The 22,942-nt window shown below is 46.6% G+C and overlaps 1 protein-coding gene across 1 annotated transcript in view; it reads right to left on the bottom strand.

Moving 5' to 3' along the window:
- GALNT12 (polypeptide N-acetylgalactosaminyltransferase 12) overlaps window positions 1–8,926 on the bottom strand; it is a 36,524-nt gene extending 27,598 nt beyond the window's left edge. Inside the window, exon 1 of the mRNA XM_023629737.2 lies at window positions 8,502–8,926. Coding sequence (XP_023485505.1) covers window positions 8,502–8,869 — 368 coding nt within the window. The 5' untranslated portion in view covers window positions 8,870–8,926. The remainder of the gene's footprint in view (window positions 1–8,501) is intronic.
- Between the last annotated feature and the right edge of the window lie 14,016 nt (window positions 8,927–22,942).

Here is a 22,942-nt window from a genome sequence, read left to right as displayed (position 1 = left end):
CGCCGCAGCCAACGGCACCTGAATCCTTGGACACCATGGGCTTCCAATTCGCGGAAGGAGTCACTTAGCACTGTGCTCGACACTCACCACCGTGCTCGGCCCACACTCAAGGGAGGAGAATTGGGCTCCATCTTTGGAAGGGAAGGAGATCAAAGAACTTGCAGGTATATTTTTAAACCACACACAGGTCAGAAAGCAACAGAAGAAACTCTTAGACAGGCCCAAACCGCGAGACGGTCTATAATCCACTAGGCCTGCACTCTCGAAAACATCAACGTCCTGAGACAGCGAAAGGTACGTGACAGTATGTGACTTCCAAGACCAGGTCATGAGACAGAGAGGGTTCCTCTTTGTTCCCTCCCGTGGACTGTCCATTCTGGGAAAACCAGACGCCACGTGGCGAGAACACACAGGTATCCCACAGTCTACGTCAGGAGGGACTGAGGGCTCGCCAGCCAGCCGCACAAACTTCCCAGCAGGGGACAGCCATCTTGAGAGCAGATCCCCCAGCCCCAAGCCGTGAGATGAGGAAAGCCCTGGGCGCACTTTGACTGAGATCTCAGGAGAGATCCCAAGCCGGAACCACCCAGCGAGCCACTCCCGAACTCCTCACCCACAGCCATCATGGGAGGTCACAAACGCGGACTGTGGTTTTAGGTCACTAAGTTTTGTAGTCATAGATGTGCTGAAATAAATCACAAGGAAACTCTCAGACAGGCCCAAACCGCGAGATGGTCTATAATCCACTAGGGCTGCGCTCTCGAAAACATCGACGTCCTGAGACAGCGAAAGGCTGAGGGGCCTCTCAGACTGAGGGAGACAGAAGAGGCAGGACAATGGCAGTCAGATTGATTCTCCATCAGACGCCCGCTCAGGAAGGAAAAAGGGCTCTAAAAGCCGGGACAGTGGGAAAATCCAACACTGCACAAGTCTCGTGAATTTGCTAACTACATCATGGTACCTGAGAGAACGTCCTTATTCTCAGAAAACAGACGCTGAAGTGACACAGGATAAAGGATTACTATCTGTAACTTACTGTCAAATGTGTATAATACTATAGCGTGCACACAGAAAGAGAAATATTAAGTACATGGGGCAAAATAATGAGTTGATCTAGATGATGGATATATAGGAGCTGGTTACGCTTTCTTGTAAATATTCCCTAGGTTTGAATTTTTCAAAATTAAAAGTTTAATACAAAAAGAAGAAAAAAATGTTGATGATGCAAAGGGTGCCCTCACACACCACGCTGATCCTGACCTGTAAACGTGCGTCTCGATCTCCGTGGCCCCAACAAAGGCCCCTCCGACCTCATTCTTTCCCACTTCCACCAAAGCAGCTGCCTCCTCTAAACACAGGTTATAGCGAGTGGAAAACACATACACACGTGTGAAAATACAAGCCTCTGAGCACTAGACGGCATGCATAGAAAAGCTATTGCAGTCCAACGGAGGCATCAGAAAGAATTCATTGCTCATACGACATGAAAAAAAGTGTTTTTGTGAAGGCTAAAGATAAAGATTTTATCTTTAAAAAAAACGTAAAGCTCAAGTTTAGTTTTGAACGTTCACAGGTACAAAGAGAAATGAGTGGAAATAAGGACAGTGAAGTGAGGTTTTCAAAAATGAAGTTTAGTCAATTTAAAGAACTGTCTTTTCGTCTGAAATGACACCCCTACTGTTTTGGATTAAAATTTATCTCTTCTCAAGATGAGAATAAGCAGCAGGGTGGGGAAAGTTCTGCTCGCCCGAGTAGCATCAGGATCATCAGTCAGTCCCTCCTCGGTGTTTTGTTTGTGTTTTCACTGCTCTGTGAGAACCAAAAGCCCGAGGCCACATTCTAGAACATCTAGGTGAGCCGTTTGTGTCGCCTTAAATCACAAGAACACCGGGTACCGGTTTGGCAATACATACTCGGAGTGTCAAAAACTTCCTCCTCTCTTTGATCTCACATCTATGTATCTCAGAATTTCTCACCTAAGAAAATAACCAGATACCCTGAAGGAGGCTTGCTATAAAAATTTTTCCTTGTAACACTATTTATCACAGCAAAAAAACCCCTGCAAACAATCTCAATGTCCAAGAAGAAACAGCTGAAGTGCAGCACAGCCGCACAAGGAAATGCTACACGGCCATCCGAAACCACATTTTCAGAGGCTCTTTAATGATGATGGAGAATGGTCACACTCTAATGTTAAATCAAAAAGCAGCAGAAGTGACAGTACGTGACAAATCTATGGACAGTATTATGCCAATTCCAGAAACGAGTGTGCGCACACACTCACACATAAACAATAAAGAATAGAAAGAAATATGCCAAAAATGTTAACAACGGCTGTTTCTGAGCAAGGAGAGAGCACTGATTGTTATTTAGCTCTTCATATTTTTCTGCATTCTAAAATTGTTCTACGATGAACATGCATCATTTTTATAATCACAAAGAAAGATTATTTTTTAAAAGCTGGGTCAAACTTCTTTGCTCCCTGTAGCAAAAGCCTTCATGGAGCAATAATTTAATAGTCTACCCTCTCCTTTTTTTCTCGGCCTAGCGTAGTTTCTCTCTCTTTCTTTTAAACTTCCCTTAAAGGCATCCTCTTTCATGAAGTTCAGTGCATCCTTCTGGAATGTCTCTCAGTTTGCTTCCAGGAAAAATACTTGACCCTTCTCCTGACTGAGAAAAGGCTGTGCATCCCTCAAGCAGACAAGGACCGCAGGGCACCGCTTCAGCAGTCCACCTTTGCCTGGGGGACAACAGGGGGCTCCCAGCTACCTTCACTGCTGCGCCACAGTAAGCCGTCCTTTCCTTAAGCTTCTGGCATAACCCAGGTGCTTCGTGAGGCCGGGGGCTGCTTGTGCTTGTCTGTATTTCGGCACGCCCACACTGCACCTGGTCACAGCAGGGACCTTTGCTGAGCGCTCACTACTGATGGGCAGGCAGTGTGCCGAGCAGGTTACACACATGACTTAACCTACAGCAGGTGGGGCCACCATCACCTCCACGAGCACCAGGCAGGTCTACGTATTAGACGTACGGGAATGACTGGGTGCAGTAAACGCCTCCTGAGCTTCTTGTACCTTTATATCTAGGTTATCACATAAATGTCTGTAAAAGAATGAAGACTCACCTCCTTTGCAGAACAGGCCAGGGAGGCCATCACGTGCATCGGTCTGCTTCACCTGCCTCACGATCCTTATCTCCTCTCTTCACCTGAGGGCACTTTGATTTCTCTTTCAAGAACCGGATTGCCTCAATTCTCAGTCTGTGTGCTTCCTGCAGGGCTAAACACACTCACCCCCCCACACACATATATGCACATGTGCACACACACGTACACATGCCCCGCCGGGAAGGTCCCATCCCCCAGGCCAGACTGATCAACACTTTCCTGAGGACACCAGTTGAGTCCCTGAACCCAGAGTCCAGGAAACCTGAACCCAGTTCTAATCCTGACTCTTCTGTGACAGATGTCAATATATTCTCTAGTATATCTAAGTCAGTTTACATTGCGTCTTCTATCACAGCCCAAAGACTTCTGACTAATGGAGAAAACAAGCATTTTATTTTTTTAAGTGAATACAGGACTTCCACTTCTGGCCATATGGAAGACAAAAACGTCTAGGGACGTTTTTGGGTATAGGACACCCAAAACCTTCTCAATAAAATACTTAAAAGAAAAATCTTTTAAATGCACAGCTCAGCTTACAGAAAAAGTTAAAAGAATTCCTCAGAGTTCAGGAGCAACAAGAAAATACAAACCCAGATGTTAGAGTTGTCAGACACAGAACATAAAATAAGTGTGCTTAATACACTTAAATGAGAGGACCTCAAACGAGTGACAAAGAAACAAGAATGACAGCCAAATCCAGCACAACAAAGACATCTCACAGCAACGGTGCCAGCCGGGGGACAACGAACGCTGCCTTCAAATACCAAACTATCAACCTCGAATTATATAGCCAACCAAACTGTCTTCAAAGAACAAGAGCGAAATAAAAACACTGTCAGAGAAATAAAACTGAGTGTTTACAACAATAACCTTTTCTACAGTCATTAAAACATGATGCGTTTCAGGAAGAAGGAAAAGAAACCCAGAAAGGTCTCGGACATCCAAAGACCACCATTCAGGAAAGAATGACGGGCAGAGAAAATTGTAAACTGGAGGAGAAATGCAAACAAACAAACTGGGCATTTTTAAAGTGTCTAATGTGTTGGTTTAAAGAGCGAGACCAAATTCAAACACTGGAGTAAAATGGCATATAAATTGGGCAGGAAGGCGGTCAAGGTTAAAGCATTCTAAGGTCCACAGTTACTTTAGCCCTGCAGAGTTAGATGTGTACTTTCAAATTTACCACTAAAGATTAGAAAAAAAGACTGTGACTGCCAAATTAGCAGAGACAGAAAAATGGAATGAGAAGGGGGACACCTCCTCAACTCAAAAGGCAGCACGAAAAAAATACACAGAAAAAGCATAACCAATAGAAAGCATAAAATAAGAGGGCACAATCAAATCCTAAAGTTTCAGGAAGCACAACAAATATAAATGGACAAGATTATCTAGTGAAAGTCAAAGACTGTCCGTCTTGATTTTTTTTAATGACAACACAAAATTGAGCAACACGCTATTTAGAGACACGCCTAAAACATAAACACACAGAATGAGGGAAAAGAAAAGAATGAAGTAAGTACCAGGAAAATACTAACCCAAACCGAACCTGTTCTGTAGACTAAATTTAGAGGACTGATTCAAAGAAAGGGTGCCACTCGGACAACTGCAAGATGGGTCTAACAAGAAATAATAAAATATCCTACAGTTTACAACCTAGTTGGGGAAGAAAAAAAATCAGTGTAATCTCCACACCATGTGCGACGTTTTTCCAAAGATAACGCTGATCAGAGAAGAGACGAGCAGGCCACCTCTCTGCAAAAAGAGAAACCCCAACCAACTCCCTCCTGCCAGCTGCAGCAGGACACAAACACTTTCTTTCGCTGAATTTCCTATGTAGAAGTATTTTGCGACTCTGCCACGGCAGCACCCAAGTTCTTATTCCTGAACTCAGATCCATATCCACAATTATAGCACTAGTAAGGGTAAACTGGAGCAAGTGTTCAAGAAATGCAAACACCTGTATTATTTACACACTTTGCTGACCAGTGGTTCACAACTGCCCCACTACAGCACAGAAGAGCGTAAGTCCACATGCATGGCATCCCCATACATGTGCCGGTGGAAACGCACAGCCCGAGGGCATCGTCACTCCACCTTTCTCTGCCACTGACTTTGTCAGAATGCAAATGAGAATGACATTATAGTGACTATCTCAAAGCTTCTCTGACCTATGAAAACTACAACTTTTTGCAAATACTGGTACAACATTATCAGCAACCATTTACTTGTGACACATCTTCCAACTGACTGTGATGTCACCATTAGTTTCAACTGCACTGGAGCTGTTATTAACTTCTACTTTGTCTAATTCTGGTATTCTTCCACACCCTCAAAAGCACACACCCTTAATCTTCTGAGTGAGAAAGCCACAGGCTCTAAGCCAGCAGCTTTCAACCCCAGTGGCACACCGGCCTCAGCCTGGGCCCTACCCACAGAAATGCTATTTAATTGTTCTGGGGAAGGTCCTCGGCATCGATAGTTTTCAAAGTTCCCCATGGCCACAAACCCAGCTCTCTGGATCCCCACTACGGCCTGCGGCCATCTCAGAGTGAAAGTTCCCCTCTTCTTGCCAGGCTCCAGTGAGATGACATTTGTGAGTTTCGCAAACCCTATACTTACTATAGTGCCATGCAAGGATTCCTTGTCATCCTCCTCCTCCTGGATTCAGTGCTGTAACTAAAAGAAATCAAGTCGTGCTCCAATCCACTGGCCTGTGAATTATTAGATTCACAGAAGGGCAGACTCAGTAGCCAGACTTGCAGACCCCAGGAAGAGCCAAGCCCAACAGTCCCTCGGCAGTGCCCAACTCCCTGCCTATGGTAACAGGTTTATCCACGGGACTGTAAAGACGGGTTAAAAACCTGTGTGGGCCTATGCACATACGTACTCATGTCTGAATATGTTCTCGCCCACGTACCCATATGGATATTTTTCAAAATCTATTTCTATACCTGGAAAAGTCTAGAAATGTTAACAAGCACAGCAAAATGTTAACAGCAATTCTCCCAGGGGTGGTAAGTTTATGGGCGATTTTTGTTTTTCACTTTTTCGCTTCTCTGTATATGCTAAAATTTCTAGAGTGAACATGTATTGCTTTTATAAGTAAAATAAACAGATAAATAACTGTCTCCATCACAAAGGGGAGGAGGAATATTGCAAAGGAATAAAAGACGGGAGCTCTAGATGACCTCTGCTCCTTGGGGGCACAGCTTTTCCTCTCTGGGTAGTCTGGATGCTCCCTTGGGGCCTTGCCTCCTGCGACATTCAAGGACCTTAACCACCCTCTGCTTATTAGTTAGGGTCCTCCCACGCCGACTGTGAACTCATAATTGCCATTCTGGTTTCTCAGGCTAAACCTCGAGACCCTGATTAGGTCCTCATCCCTGTATGAACCATAATAAGAGTGAGCCTCCATGAAAGGCCCTGACCGACTGGCCACACTGAAGTGATGGCTCAAGGCCTGGCCCTGCTGAGACTGACACAGATCAAGCTCACCTTTCTCTCCAGAGGGCAAGAATAACCCAACAGGCATTGCTGCAGGAATGAAAGGCAGGAGGCATTCACACTCCTTATCACGCTGGGTTTGGATTAATTTCCCAGGGTCAATGCAACAGCAGGATCTATACGCAAATCCTGATAGGACACAGGGCAGCTGCGTCACCATGGAGACGGGACACCATAAGCCCCACAGGTCATCCACAGTGTTTCAAAGAGATTTCACAACCTGGGACAATAAAGGAAGCTGGAACCCGGAAAAGAAAAACTTTATGACCCATCCCCAGATGACTCTGAAAAGCCACCTCCTGGGTACATTGTTGGCAACAGAGAAGGGAGGAAAAACTAATAAGATCTGAGTACACAGTACGTTCCCAGGTATTAGGTGTTTTATTAACTCCTAGGTTCTGTTATTTCTGCTCATTCCCTATTTTGCAGTTAGGGAAACTGAGACTCAGAGAGGCTAGATAGCTTGCCCAAGATCACAGAGCTCAGGAGCAAAAGAGCCAGGTTTTCTCTCCCCTGGTCTGGGTTTGAACCCTGGGTCTAACCTGAGAGCTTCCCCAGCCCTTGCCTCAGGGAGCACCAACCCCAACAGACAAATTTCTACTCAAAAAGATGAGCAGTGAAAATGCCTCAGGCAGAAGCACGAGGCTAGGCAAGGGCAGATCCGGAAGACAGAGAGGACAGCAAAGCGCAAGTCCATCCAGACTGCCGACGGGGCAGAGGAGGCCTCTCGTGCAGGCACCCAGGCTCTCTCTGGCCAAGGATCCACTGAGCAGGTCCCTAAAATCAGCACAGTGCCAAGGGGGCCAGCAGCGTCACAGTCCCCCAAGGCCACTTCCTGCCTTGGGGCCTTGGCGAGCCACCTGTCCTCTCTGAGCCTATTTCCACACCTGTAAAGCAGGAATGACACACAGTGGGTGGGGTGGCAGGTGCCTAGGGCACACGGCAGGCTGCCCCCTGCCTCCTCCCTGGACCCCCTCTCTGAGCCCTCTTTTCCTCAGTCTTAAAGGAGGGGGCTCAAACGGGGACCTGGAAGATCCCCAGCAAGGGAGGAAAGGAGGGAGAGGCCAGGAGGGTGTCCTCTTGCTACCACCTTGTTCCCCTCTCACCCAAGCAGCGGGGCAACCGCCCAGCCAGCTGCTCCAACAGGGGTCAGGCGTCTGACCACCCAGGCTCGGCCGCACCATCCACGGGAGTGAGTTGAGCTGGACTACAGCCAGAAGGAGTGTTTCCCACCAGCTGCTCCTTCCTGGCTTCCTCCTCCTAAAGCTTGGGAATCCAACTCCCAGTGACAGGGAAGGAGGCTTGTGGCCTCTGACTTGGCCTTCCAGCCACCCTTCACTTTACCTGCGGCGTGCCCTCCCCTCCACTTCCTTCGCCGCCCTGGCGCATACCGGCAGGTGAATGGAGCCTGGCTCCAAGCCTCGGAGCCCTTCGCTTCCCCAAGGCAGCGGGGCAGCGGCGGAGCTGGACCGGGGGTGCTGCGGCCCCAGGAGGGGCACTCAAAGAGGGTCTCAACTTAAACCTGTCTGCTTAGCCCCCACCCCCACACTTTTCAAGGCCGAATGACAGACCTTCTCTAGGGAGAGGGAGCCAAGAGACCACGTAGTGACAGAATCGTCAATTGCTGAAAGTTTTCTATTTTCGTTTTCTAAAACTTTCTTGCGCCTTCCCCCTAGGAACACTTCCACTGCCCACTTCCGAGAAAGACTCAATACGACGCGCGATCCCCAGGTATTTCGAAACCCCAGTTGCGTCCCGCCACTTCACAGATGCAGAAACCGAGGCCCGGGGACTCGGCGGGCAGTGCTCCTCCCGCCAGCCGCGGACTCACAGCGGGTTCCAGCGCTCGGGCAGGCGGCGGTGCAGCGAGATGCGGTCGCTGAGGTAGATGTTGATCTGGTGCAGCCGCACGCTCTCCTCCTGCAGCCGCAGCTCACTGTCCTGCAGCTGCAGCCGCACCGCCTCGCCCCGCGCGCCCAGAGCCGCCTCGGACACCGGCGGCCGCGGCAGGACCGGCTCGCGCCGCCCGGAGCGCGGGGTGCGCGGGGTGCCCGGCTCGGCCCCGGCCCCGACCCCGCGCCGCGCCCGCAGCACCGAGCCCAGCCCGGCTAGCGCGAGCAGCGCGAGCAACGCCAGCAGCGCCTCCCGGCCGCGCCGCAGCCCCCGCGGGCACCGCCGCCGCGCTGCGCGCCCCCACATGCGCCCGCCGCTGTGGCCAGCGCTCGCGCGCCAGGAGGCGGCGGCGCAGCCCGGGACCCGGATCCCGGAACCGCGCGCCGCCCCGCCCAGCCCCCGGCCCGCCCCCCTGCGCACCGCCCCCCGCCCGCCCGGCCGGCCCGAGCGCCTGCAGGAGCAAGGCTCTCACGCCCCGAGGGCGGCTGATCTTTACCGGGCCCCACGTGGGGTCGCTGCCACTGGCACCTTCTCTGCGGGCTGTGTGCATTCTTAAACAGGTCACGGCTGTAAAAGCCTTAGCTCGGCGCCTGGCACATCGTAAGGGCTCAGTAAACGCTGGCTGAGTTCACCCTGCATTATCTCATCTGACCCTTACACAGTCCAGGAGGAGCCGTCCTAGGATTGTCAACTCCACTTCACAGATAAGGAGACTGGGGCGCAAGGGGGTTAATCGACGCCAGGCTGTCTGCGGGCCCCCCTGAGACATATTGCTCGGATCCCTTGAATAATAAACCCTCCTTGGCTCCCTGTTAGTCAATATCTGTTGCTTATCCCTCACTTCACAGATTCCTCCAGGAAATTGATCAAAGGGACGAACTAGCCCCTGAAAAGAACACACGCATGATACCATCGCACACACCCCAGGCCGTGGCTTGAGGGAATGAGGGAACCACTGGGGCGCTGGAAATATTTAACAGGGTCAAGACCAGAGTGAGGCATGAGGCTCTCTCCGAGATTCAAAATTTAAGGGTGGGCCAAAAAAAACTCAGTAATCAAAATTAAAGATTTTTTTTTATTAATGTTATGATAGATTACAACCCTGTGAGATTTCAGTTGTACATTTTTGTTAGTCATGTTGTGGGTACACCACTTCCCCCTTTGTGCCCTCCCCCCACCCCCCCTTTTCCCTGGTAACCACCGATCAGATCTCCTTATCAATATACTAACTTCCACCTATGAGTGGAGTCATATAGAGATCGTCTTTCTCTGACTGTCTTATTTCGCTTAACATAATACCCTCGAGGTCCATCCACGTTGTTGTGAATGGGCCAATTTCGTCTTTTTTTTATGGCTGAGTAGTATTCCACTGTGTATATATACCACATCTTCTTTATCCAATCATCAGTTTCTGGGCATGTAGGCTGGTTCCACGTCTTGGCTATTGTAAATAATGCTGCGATGAACATAGGGGTGCAACGGACTCTTGAGATTTCTGATTTCAGGTTCTTAGGATAGATACCCAGTAATGGGATGGCTGGGTCATAGGGTATTTCTATTTTTAACTTTTTGAGAAATCTCCATACTGTTTTCCATAGTGGCTGTACCAGTTTGCATTCCCACCAACAGTGTATGAGGGTTCCTTTTTCTCCACAACCTCTCCAACATTTGTCGCTCTTGGTTTTGGATGTTTTTGCCAATCTAACGGGGGTAAGGTGATATCTTAGTGTAGTTTTGATTTGCATTTCCCTGATGATTAGTGATGATGAACATCTTTTCATGTGTCTATTGGCCATATTCATATCTTCTTTTGAGAAATGTCTGTTCATGTCCTCTGCCCATTTTTTGATCGGGTTGTTTGTTTTTTTGTTGTTAAGCAGTGTGAGTTCTTTGTATATTATGGAGATTAACCCTTTGTCGGATAAGTGGCTTGAAGATATTTTTTCCCAATTAGTGAGCTGTTTTTTTGTTTCAATCCTGTTTTCCCTTGCCTTGAAGAAGCTCTTTAGTCTGATGAAGTCCCATTTGTTTATTCTTTCTATTGTTTCCCTCAACTGGGGAGTTATAGTGTCCGAAAAGATTCTTTTGAAACTGATGTCAAAGAGTGTACTGCCTATATTCTCTTCCAAAAGACTTATTGTCTCAGGCCTAATCTTTAGGTCTTTGATCCATTTTGAGTTTATTTTGGTGTGTGGTGAAAAAGAATGGTCAATTTTCAATCTTTTGCATGTGGCTGTCCAGTTTTCCCAGCACCATTTGTTGAAGAGACTTTCTTTTCCCCATTGTAGGCCCTCTGCTCCTTTGTCGAAGATTAGCTGTCCATAGATGTGTGGTTTTATCTCTGGGCTTTCAATTCTGTTCCATTGATCTGTGGACCTGTTTTTGTACCAGTACCATGCTGTTTTGATCACTGTAGCTTTGTAGTATGTTTTGAAATCAGGGATTGTGATTCTGCCGGCTTTGTTTTTCTTGCTCAGGATTGCTTTAGCAATTCGCGGTCTTTTGTTGCCCCATATGAATTTTAGGATTGTTTGTTCAATTTCTGTGAAGAATGTTGTTGGGATTCTGATTGGGATAGCATTGAATCTGTAGATTGCTTTAGGTAGTATGGACATTTTAACTATGTTTATTCTTCCAATCCATGTGCATGGAATGTTTTTCCATCTCTTTATGTCATCATCAATTTCTTTCAAGAAAGTCTTGTAGTTTTCATTGTATAGATCCTTCACTTCCTTGGTTAAGTTTATCCCAAGGTATTTTATTCTTTTCGTTGTGATTGTGAATGGGATTGAGTTCTTGAGTTCTTTTTCTGTTAGTTCATTGTTAGTGTATAGAAATGCTACTGATTTATGCACGTTAATTTTATACCCTGCTACTTTGCTGTAGTTGTTGATTATTTCTAATAGTTTTTCTGTGGATTCTTTGGGGTTTTCTATATATAAGATCATGTCATCTGCAAACAGCGAGAGTTTTACTTCTTCGTTACCTATTTGGATTCCTTTTATTTCTTTTTCCTGCCGAATTGCTCTGGCCAGCACCTCCAGTACTATGTTGAATAGGAGTGGTGAAAGTGGGCACCCTTGTCTTGTTCCTGTCCTCAGAGGGATGGCTTTCAGCTTTTGTCCATTGAGTATGATGTTGGCTGTGGGTCTGTCATATATGGCCTTTATTATGTTGAGGTACTTTCCTTCTATACCCATTTTATTGAGGGTTTTTATCATAAATGGGTGTTGGATCTTGTCGAATGCTTTCTCTGCATCTATTGAGATGATCATGTGGTTTTTGTTTTTCATTTTGTTGATGTAGTGTATCACGTTGATTGACTTGCGGATGTTGAACCATCCCTGTGTCCCTGATATAAATCCCACTTGATCATGGTGTATAATCTTTTTGATGTATTGCTGTATTCGGTTTACCAGAATTTTGTTGAGGATTTTTGCATCTATGTTCATCAGTGATATCGGCCTGTAGTTCTCCTTCTTTGTGTTGTCCTTGTCAGGTTTGGGGATCAGAGTGATGTTGGCTTCATAGAATGTGTTAGGGAGTTCTCCATCTTTCTCAATTTTCTGGAACAGTTTGAGGAGAATAGGTATTAAGTCTTCTTTGAATGTTTGGTAGAATTCTCCAGAGAAGCTGTCTGGTCCTGGACTCTTATTTTTGGGGAGGTTTTTGATTACCGTTTCTATTTCCTTACTTGTGATTGGCCTATTCAGATTCTCCATTTCTTCCTGATTCAGTTTGGGGAGATTGTAGGAGTCTAGGAAGTTGTCCATTTCTTCCAGGTTGTTCAATTTGTTGGCATATAGTTTTTCATAGTATTCTCTTATGATCTCTTGTATTTCTTTGGTATCTGTTGTGATTTCTCCTCTCTCATTCCTAATTTTATTTATTTGCGATTTTGCTCTTCTTTTCTTGGTGAGTCTGGCTAAAGGTTTGTCAATTTTGTTAATTCTTTCGAAGAACCAACTCTTTGTTTCATTGATCCTTTCTATTGTCTTTTTTGTTTCAATATCGTTTATTTCTGCTCTTATTTTTATTATTTCCCTCCTTCTACTGACTCTGGGCTTTGTTTGTTCTTCTTTTTCTAGTTCTGTCAGGTGTCGTTTGAGGTTGCAATAAGCGATATTTTTAAAAAAATCAAAATGAATGCAAAAATCTATGATGAACCAAATATCAAAATTTCCAGTAGAGGTAGAATCTGACCGGCCTGCACAGCTCGCCTCGTGGGCCTCATGCCCCTAGTCCCAGCACTAATTCTCCACCTTGCTTTTGGTGGCGATTACATGGCTATGGACATGTGGAAAAATTCATCAAGTTCTCCAAAACCTGTGCGCTGGGCTTATGAAAGTTATATCTCAATTGAAAAAGCAAATAAAAAGAATAAGAAGAGTGAGAAAAGGACAACCCATGGCCTCCAGGACAAGTGCTGAAGTCCTCAGCATGACAGGAGAGGTCCTCAGAATGTGACTCCTCCAAACTCCACAGGGCCTATCTCACTGCTGCGGGAGGAGAGGGCAGGCTTCACCTTTCCAGCCTTTGTGCCTGCTGGTACTTCTGCTTGAAATGCCCTTCCCCACCTAGCAAACCCCTACCCATCCTTCAAGACCCTGCCAAAAGCCGCCTCCCCTGTGAAGCCTTCAGCAGCTCCACAGCCTTTTAGGCAAATGTATTTCAAGATCGCCTCATCCTTTGTGTATTAGTCAGGGTTCCACCAGACAAACACAACCAGTGGTAGCTATATTACAAGATTTACTGCAAGGAACTGGCTTAGGCAATTGTGGGGGCTGGGTAAGTGTGTCCAAAATCTGGAGGGCAGGCCATCAGGAAGGGCAGGCTGAAACTCTCTGGAACAACCTGAAGCTGCAGTCCACAGGCAAAAGTTTCTTATTTTTTAGGGCAACCTCAGATCTGCTCTTTAAGGCCTTTCATCTGACTGACCAGGCCCACCTGGGTAATCTCCGTTACTTAAAGGCGACTGATCGTAGACGTTAATCATTTCTACGGAATCCTTCCATGGCAACGCCTATGTTAGTGTTTGACTGAATAACTGGGGGTTAAAGCCTAGACAAGTTGACGTATCAGCCTCTCTCTCTTAGTTTCCTGGGGCTGCCAGAACAAAGTCCCACAAGCTGGGGGGCTGAGAACAACAGGAATTTACTCCTTCGCATCCCAGAGGCTGGCAGTCCGATGTCAGCCAGTCCTGGCGCCGGGGTTGCTGTTTCAGAAGGCTCTGGGAGACTGTTCCTAACTTGCTCTTGGTTCTGGTGTTGCCGGCAGTCCTTGGTCGTGGATGCGTGCCTCCAGGCTCCACCTCCATCTCCAGCTGGCGTCCTTCTGGCGTGTGTCTGTCCCTGTGTCTCTTCTGCTCTTCTAAGGACAGCAGTCACATTGGATTGGGGCCTAACTCCATTATGTTTGTAAGGACCCCATTCCAAATAAGGTCACATTCACAGGTACTGAGGATTAGGACTCCAACATACCTTTTTGGGGGACACAATTCCATCCATAACATCCTCCCACTTTGTTACAGCACTTGGTACGCTGGATTGTGCTTATTTCACACCCTGGCCTTGTAACAAAAGGAATTAAGAGACTTAGCATATGAACTGTGCTCACTTTATGATCCCAGAGCTTGGTACAATGTCAGACACACAGTACATGCTCAGTGGACGCCCGGCTGTGGGCCTCACACTCACTTCCACAGGCACCTGTTTGGACTCACAGGGGAGGGGCCCGTTGGAGGGCAACCCAGTCAAGAGCAGGGAGAAGTTACTCCCCAATGTCACAAATACGAATTCTTCAGAGCTCTTGTTGAAAGGGCTCAATGGTCATCTAATCTGGGAGTTCTAACATCTGTTCCCACAGACCCCAGGGGACCACTCAGGAATGTGGAAAGGAGGCTGGCTGGGTGGGGCTCCGGTTCTCCCCCCAGAACCACAGCACTGACATGTCCATCGCTTGAATACTTTGAGCTTCCTTACTGGATGGCAGCCTTCTCGTCCCTAATTACCAGGGGAACGGGTAACGAGGCTGAAGGAAGTGCTTCATCCAGGCCCACAGCTGGTCAGTGGAAGAACAGGAAATAGAGTGGACCAAGAAGGGGTGGCAGAAACTGCTGGATGTCTGCCAATTTCCATTCTTCCCTTCTTCCTTAACAGTAAAACTCTTGATTTTTTGTTTGTTTCTCTGGGCACATGGCCTTCCAGAATAAAGATTAGATTTCCCAGCCTCCCTGGCAGCTAAGCATGACAATGTGACTACGTGTGCAGCCAATGGGCTAGAAGTGGTGGTGTCAGATGGGGCTTCTGAGTAATGTCTTTAAAGGAAACCTCCTCATCCTTCCTTCTTCCTGCTGACAGGATTCTGGATATGAAGACTGGAGCTCAAGCAACCCCCTTGGGTCATGAGGAAGTCATGCACTGAGAATAGTGAAACAACATGGCGGAAGGCTCCCAGGTCCCTTACACTGTGGACACTGAACCAGTCTTGATGGCCTCCTTCCAGGTGTTCACGTGAGAGAGAAATAAACTTCCATCTCATTTAAGCCACTGTTTCTGTGGGTTTTCTGTCTTATGCAGTCAAATCTAGTCTTCACTGATATGGAGGATTAACTGCAAGAGAATTCCCCCTCAAATCTGGCTCTGGTAGCGTGGTAGTTTTAAAAGAAGGATGCAAATTATTCGATACTCCCTCTCCTTGAATCAGGCAGACTTGTAACTGCTTCGACCAGTAGAATATGGTAGAAATGAATCTCTGCAGCTGCTCAGCCTAGATATAAAAGGCCACGAAGCTTCCACCTTGTCACGGGATCACTTCTTGGAGCCCTGAGCAGCCAGGGAAGAAATCCAGTCCTACTGGTACCATCATGCTGGAGAGGCCACAGGGAGACACCAAGTCAACAGTGCCAGCTGCACCCGACCTTCAGCCAGCCCAGGCATCAGATGGGTGAGAGAGGACCATCTCCTCCCTAGCCATTCAAGTCACCCCAGCCATTCAGATCATCTCCACTGTGGTCCCGACATCGTGGGGCAGAGAAGAGAGGTGCCCTCTTCAAACTCCTGACCCATAGAACCCATGAGCAAAGTAAGACGGTTGTTGTTTTACACCATACAGTTTGGGGATGGTTTGTTACCCAGCAATAGGTAACTGGACAAATGGAGACTTCAATCAACATTTTCTCATCCAGGAAGTATTTATTGAGCATCTACTCTGTGCCAGGCGCAGTGCTAGGGACTAGGCACAAGGCACACTATAATAGGCACATGTCAAGGATAAACAAACCGGTCACCAGTTAAAGTGGTCAGGACACATCTTAAAACTACTGCAATAGGGCAGAGGGTCAGGTGTAAACGGACCCAATTTTGATTTGCACAGAAGTGACTTGGAGTTTTAAAGGGAGAATGGGGGGGCAGGGCAAGTAGGGGCTCTGTAGAGTCGGGGAAGTGAAAAACTACAAAGGGCTCGTCAGCATAAATGCACAGAGGCCCTATCCTTCCTGATGGTTACATTTTAGAGAAATAGCTTTCAGGTCCTTGAGATAAAACACTCCTGAGTGGTAGGAGATCCATACACATCTCAAAGGGCCAGACAAGGCATTCACAGTTGGAAGCCCTTTTTAGTAAATGCTCTAAGGGTGGTCAGGGGCCTAGGGCTGGGCGTTGGCTAGAACAGACAGTGAATTCTCTCGGCAGTCTGGAGCTTTCTCTGTCAGGTGTGTAAGGGGCTGCGGTCATCCCAGGGATGCAGCCTTGAGCTGGGAAAACTACATTAGTGTTGGTTGAAGTCTTTTGATGCCAGGGGAGGTGAGTGGACGAAATCATGTGGGTTGAGAGTCTGTGGTTTTTATAGGCCAAGGTTGAGGCCTAGTCGAGAAGAGGGCTCAGAGGAGCCTGGCTAGAGTTTGGTCAAGGAGAGATATTTTTTTGTCATCAAGACGGATATTTTTGACATCATGGTGCTTAGAGTGTAATGGAATTGACAGATATTGAGGATAACTTATTAGAGTTGCACTAAGTGTTTTGAAGAAGAATTAGAGGGTGCTGAAAGGGCTTATATAGTGGAAGCTGGTCTGCTTCAGGGGTATAGGAAGGCTTCCCTGAGGACGTAAGTTTACACGGATACCTGCATGTGCAGTAATAGCAGACATTTTAAACCATATTTTAGGTTGATCTGGAACTCCCTCTGCTGGTGCCCAGGGCAGGGGAAGGCATGGTTTGGTATCTCTGGAGAAGGGCGGAGGGTGTGAGCTGGGTTTTTGTTGTTGCCGTTGCTGTTTTACATCCTGGGAAGCTAGTTCAAAGCTTTTTATCAAACACTCTCTATTCTCAAGGGGACCACAGCCACAAAAGCTCAGAAGCACTAATCTGGCCCAATTCTCCCATTTTACAGATGGGGAGCCTGAGTCACAGGGCAGGGAGAGGGGCTCGAAGGAGCTGATGGCTCAGGCAGAGTTAGGATCCAACTCCCGTCCTCTCAGAATCACAGCCTCTGGTTACCGGCCTGCCTGGAGGACAGCGGCCTTCCATGAGCATCTCCCTCAGGCTCCAGGAGGGGAGGGGTTTGGGGTTAAGGATGCAAAGCAGTTCCCACTCAGGACAACTTGCTGCTGATACCAAACTAGTGGGAGGTGACTCTACCCACAGGACAGAGTCCGCTGGTTGGTACGAAAGACAGGCATGAGAGGAAAGGCCTGGAACTGTGCCTTTTGGCCTCTGTCCAGACACTCAAAACATTTAAGATCTGTAGTCAGATCAGAAACCAGACAAGGATTACAACTCAGTGTCTTGGATCGGCTTACCAAATCAGAATGCTTCCCAAAAGAGGCTCAGTGGCAGAGAACAGAGTGATGGAATTAGGTGTTTCAAGACATGGGTTCAAGTCCCAGGTAATGGACAAAAGCTGTCACTCTTTGAGAATCTGGATGTGCCATAAATGTCTAGATTTTATTTTTCACATACCATCTCCTTTCACCCTCATGGCAACCTTGCAAGGTAGACAGATGAGGGAATTTAGGCTCAGAGAGGTGAAGTGACTTACCCAAGGTCACACAACATGCAAGTGGCAGAGCAAGTATTTGAGTCCAGGTCCCCTGACTCCTGGGCCAGGATTTCCCACTGCACAACTCACTGGCAGGCTGCTGTGAGACCAGAAGGCAGCTCAGCTTAGTGGGTAGGGGCACAACCTTGGAGCCACTTGCCTGAGCTCAAACCCCAGCTCCATGACAGGTTGCTGTGTGGCCTTAGGCAAGTTATTTAACCTCTCTCAACTCAATTTTCTCACCTATGAAATGGTGGCGATAATAATAATACCTCCTGAGTAGGGTTTTTGGGAGGACTGACTGATATAACCCACATAGAAAGCTTCCCTGGGCACAAAGCAGGGTGGAAAGAGTTTTTGCAAAATAAATGGAAGATGTCCAGCATGTTGCTGCTCAAAGTGTGGTCCTTAGACGAGCAGCCCTGGTACCACCCGGGGGCTATTAGGAATACAACAGTTTCTTAACAGAGTAAAGAGCAAAAAATGGTCCCTGCCCAAGTAAGCACTATATAAATGTCATTAATGATGATGAGCTGGCATCCACAGAGGGCAAATCCAGGGGGGACCTTAATGCTTTTCATAGCTCTTCCCAAACTGAAGGCCTTGTCCTTTCTTGGATTTGTTGTTAGTTTGGGGGGCTTATTTGTTCTCTGACCACACCATCTCATCTCATCATCTATCAGCTGCTCGACCAACAGACAGATTTCTCTAGAAGGCACTTCTGATATTCGTATTACCTCCCTTTATAAGAGTCACTACATCCCTTTTAGAGCTTAATATGATATATGATAGATGAGGCATTTCAAACATTGGTGAGGAAAAGATGGCAGATTCAGTCAATGATTGGGGCAACTTGATAACCATTTGGAAAAAATAAAGTCAAATCCCAACCTCACACCTTATACCGAAATAAATTCCAAATGATTGAAAGGTGTCAAAGTAAAAGAAAAAAAATTTCAATGATGAAAATATTGGATGAAAAAAGCCACAGACCGGGGAAGATCCAAGATGGCGCCGTGAGTAGTCCTCTTTGTCTCTCGCCCTTCGAGTCTACAATTATTTGGACACTTATCGCTTGACAAAGGATATCCAGACAGCATCTCAGGACGTCTGAGACACCCACGCGACTATACATCGGAAGGCGGACGGACTTTCCTCCGGGAGGATGTGGAAATAGGTGAAAACTCTCCGACCCCGACGGGCAGCCTAGTACCCGCAAGCGGCTTTCTTCCAACGGACGCCCCCAGAGGATCCACACACATCTAGGGCAGGAGCGAGAACACAACAGAGGAGAGACGGTGGAAACAGGTGACCAGAACCCTACCTAAACCCCTCACAATTACTCCTAAACGCAGAGGGAAACTTTGGAGTTGCACACCTGAGCCCGCGGGGAGAGTCTCTCCCCGCCATTGGCGGGGAGACCCAGCCTGGTGCTCGGGGCGCCCGGAGGGTCCCAGAGAGAGTCACGGAGGGTACGGAGGTCTCCCAGCTGCCGTTGTCCGCCCCGTGGGACTAGGGATTGCCGGAGATCTCGGAGAGGACCGGGGCTGGGGGAGCTTTCAAAGGCCAGTTCTGCGACCCGGAGGGGAAGCGCCGGAGCTCCGCCCGGGCAGCAGACAAAACTCTCTGTCTGCCATTAGCAGAGGGGCCACGCCCAGCATTCAGGGCTCCCGGGAGAGGCCCGGAGAGAAGCCCAGAGGGCGGGGCGACCCCCAGCTGCCGTTGCCCGCCCCGTGAGACTAGGGATTGCCGGAGATCTCGGAGAGGACTGGGGCTGGAGAGAGTTCCAGAGACCCAGCTTAGTAGCCTAGGGGGAAACCCTACAGGCTCACAGCAGCCTTAGGGAAAGCCTCTGCACAGCACCAGTAGAAGGCACCCAGCCGCCAGCCACAAGGCTGGAAGACCCCAGGGCAAAAGCAGCATAGCTAGGTGTACTAACCACAGACTGTAGAAGATACCAATAGCTCTCCTGCGACCCATAGAGGACAAGTGAGATTCGGTGGGTGCCGACAGCAACGGAGCAACAAATATAAGTGATCCCACCCCTGGCCGCTGGAAAAGCCCATAACACCGTTGCAGACCCCAAGGAGAGAGCACATCTAGGTGGGCTGCAACAGTAGTCACCTGCAGCCTGAAGCCCCCCTGTGACGGCCCCCACGGCAGAGGAGGGAATCCAAAGGGCCACTGTGGCTACGAAGAGGGGCCCAGGCCCAGTTAGCAACTACGGACAGGGTTCCTGGTTGGTGAAGTATAAACAGCTGCTCCCCCCACCGCAGCAGCTGAAACAAGTGAAAGGAGCAACTAAACTCTATCTCCATGCGGAGGCACAAATCAACAACATCAAGCAATATGAAAAAATACATTAAATCTCCAGAACAGAAAGAAAGTAACAAATACACAGAAAACAATCCCAAAGAAAATGAGATATATAACCTAAATGATGATGACTTCAAAACAGCCATCATTAAGATTCTCAATGAGTTAAGAGAGAATTCTGACCGTCAACTCAACGAGTTCAGGAGCTATGTCACAAAAGAGTTTGATACGATAAAGAAGAACCAAACAGAAATATTGGAAATGAAGAACACAATAGAGGAGATTAAGAAAAATCTAGATGCTCTGAACAGTAGGGCCGATAATATGGAGGAAAGAATTAGCAATTTGGAAGATGGCAATATAGAATTGTTGCAGGCAGAGGAGGAGAGAGAAGCAAGACTTAAAAGAAATGAAGAAACTCTCCGAGAATTATCAGACACAATTAGGAGATGCAACGTAAGGATTATAGGTATACCAGAGGGAGAAGAGAAGGAGAAAGGGGCAGAAAGCCTATTCAAAGAAATAATGGCTGAGAACTTCCCAAATCTGGTGAGGGAGATGGATCTTCAGGTGACAGAAGCCAATAGATCTCCAAACTTTATCAATGCAAGAAGACCAACTCCACGGCATATAGTAGTGAAGCTAGCAAAAGTCAACGACAAGGAGAAAATATTAAGGACAGCCAGGCAAAAGAAACTAACCTACAAAGGAACCCCCATCAGGCTATCAGCAGATTTCTCAGCAGAAACTTTACAGGCTAGAAGAGAGTGGAATGATATATTCAAAAATCTGAAGGACAAAAATCTACAGCCGAGAATTCTCTACCCAGCGAAAATATCCTTCAAATACGATGGAGAAATAAAAACTTTCCCAGATAAACAAAAATTAAGGGAGTTCATTGCCACAAAACCTCCTCTTCAGGAAATTCTCAGGAAAACCCTCATTCCTGAAAAATCCAAAAAAGGAAAGGGGCTACAAAACCAAGAGCAGAGGAGATAAGTAGAAGGACAACAACAGAGAGTAGCAGCTCTACATCAGAACAGATTAAACCATGGGACGAGAAACAAAGGAAACTGAAGAAAACTGGAAAACAAGACACAAAATGGTAGTGGTAGGCCCCCACGTCTCAATAATCACTCTAAATGTAAATGGATTGAACTCCCCAATCAAAAGACACAGAGTGGCAGGATGGATCAAAGAACAAGATCCAACAATATGCTGCCTCCAGGAAACACACCTCAGCCCCAAAGACAAACACAGACTCAGAGTGAAGGGATGGAGAACAATACTCCAAGCTAATAATGAACAAAAGAAAGCAGGTGTCGCTATACTAATATCAGACAAGGTAGATTTCAAAGCAAAACAGATAAAGAAAGATAAAGAGGGACAGTATATAATGATAAAAGGGACTCTCCACCAAGAAGACATAACACTTATAAATATATACGCACCCAACACAGGAGCACCAAAATTTGTAAAGCAACTCTTAATAGAACTAAAAGAAGACATCAACAACAATACAATAATAGTAGGGGACCTCAACACACCATTAACACCAATGGACAGAACATCCAGACAGAAAATCAACAAGGAAATAATAGAATTAAATGAAAAATTAGACCAGATGGACTTAATAGATATATATAGAACACTTCATCCAAAAACAGCAGGTTACACATTCTTCTCAAGTGCACATGGAACATTCTCAAGGATTGACCATATTTTGGGAACCAAAGCAAACATCAATAAATACAAGAGAGTTGAAATAATATCAAGCATCTTTTCTGATCATAACGCTATTAAACTAGAAATCAACTACAAGAAAAAAGCAGAGAAAGGTGCAAAAATGTGGAGACTAAACAACACGCTTCTCAACAAACAATGGATCATTGAAGAAATTAAAGAAGAAATCAAATATTATCTGGAGACAAATGAAAATGAGAACACGACATACCAAATCATTTGGGATGCAGCAAAAGCAGTCCTAAGAGGGAAATTCATCGCAATACAGGCTCACCTCACTAAACAAGAAAAAGCTCACATAAGCAACCTCAAATGACACCTAACAGAACTAGAAAAAGAAGAACAAACAAAGCCCAGAGTCAGTAGAAGGAGGGAAATAATAAAAATAAGAGCAGAAATAAACGATATTGAAACAAAAAAGACAATAGAAAGGATCAATGAAACAAAGAGTTGGTTCTTCAAAAGAATTAACAAAATTGACAAACCCCTAGCCAGACTCACCAAGAAAAGAAGAGAGAAATCGCAAATTAATAAAATCAGGAAGGACAGAGGAGAAATCACAACAGATACCAATGAAATACAAGAGATCATAAGAGAATACTATGAAAAACTATATGCCAACAAATTGAACAACCTGGAAGAAATGGACAACTTCCTAGACTCCTACAATCTCCCCAAACTGAATCAGGAAGAAATGGAGAATCTGAATAGACCAATCACAAGTAAGGAAATAGAAACGGTAATCAAAAACCTCCCCAAAAATAAGAGTCCAGGACCAGACGGCTTCTCTGGAGAATTCTACCAAACATTCAAAGAAGACTTAATACCTATTCTCCTCAAACTGTTCCAGAAAATTGAGAAAGATGGAGAACTCCCTAACACATTCTACGAAGCCAACATCACTCTGATCCCCAAACCTGACAAGGACAACACAAAGAAGGAGAACTACAGGCCGATATCACTGATGAACATAGATGCAAAAATCCTCAACAAAATTTTGGCAAACCGATTACAGCAATACATCAAAAAGATTATACACCATGATCAAGTGGGATTTATACCAGGGACACAGGGATGGTTCAACATCCGCAAGTCAATCAACGTGATGCACTACATCAACAAAATGAAAAACAAAAACCACATGATCATCTCAATAGATGCAGAGAAAGCATTCGACAAGATCCAACACCCATTTATGATAAAAACCCTCAATAAAATGGGTATAGAAGGAAAGTACCTCAACATAATAAAGGCCATATATGACAGACCCACAGCCAACATCAT

This window comes from Equus caballus, chromosome 25, assembly GCF_041296265.1.
Source record: "Equus caballus isolate H_3958 breed thoroughbred chromosome 25, TB-T2T, whole genome shotgun sequence".
Classification (NCBI taxonomy): Eukaryota; Metazoa; Chordata; class Mammalia; order Perissodactyla; family Equidae; genus Equus; species Equus caballus.
Note: the sequence above shows the minus strand (reverse complement) of the source record. Positions and strands in the feature narration are given on the sequence as shown.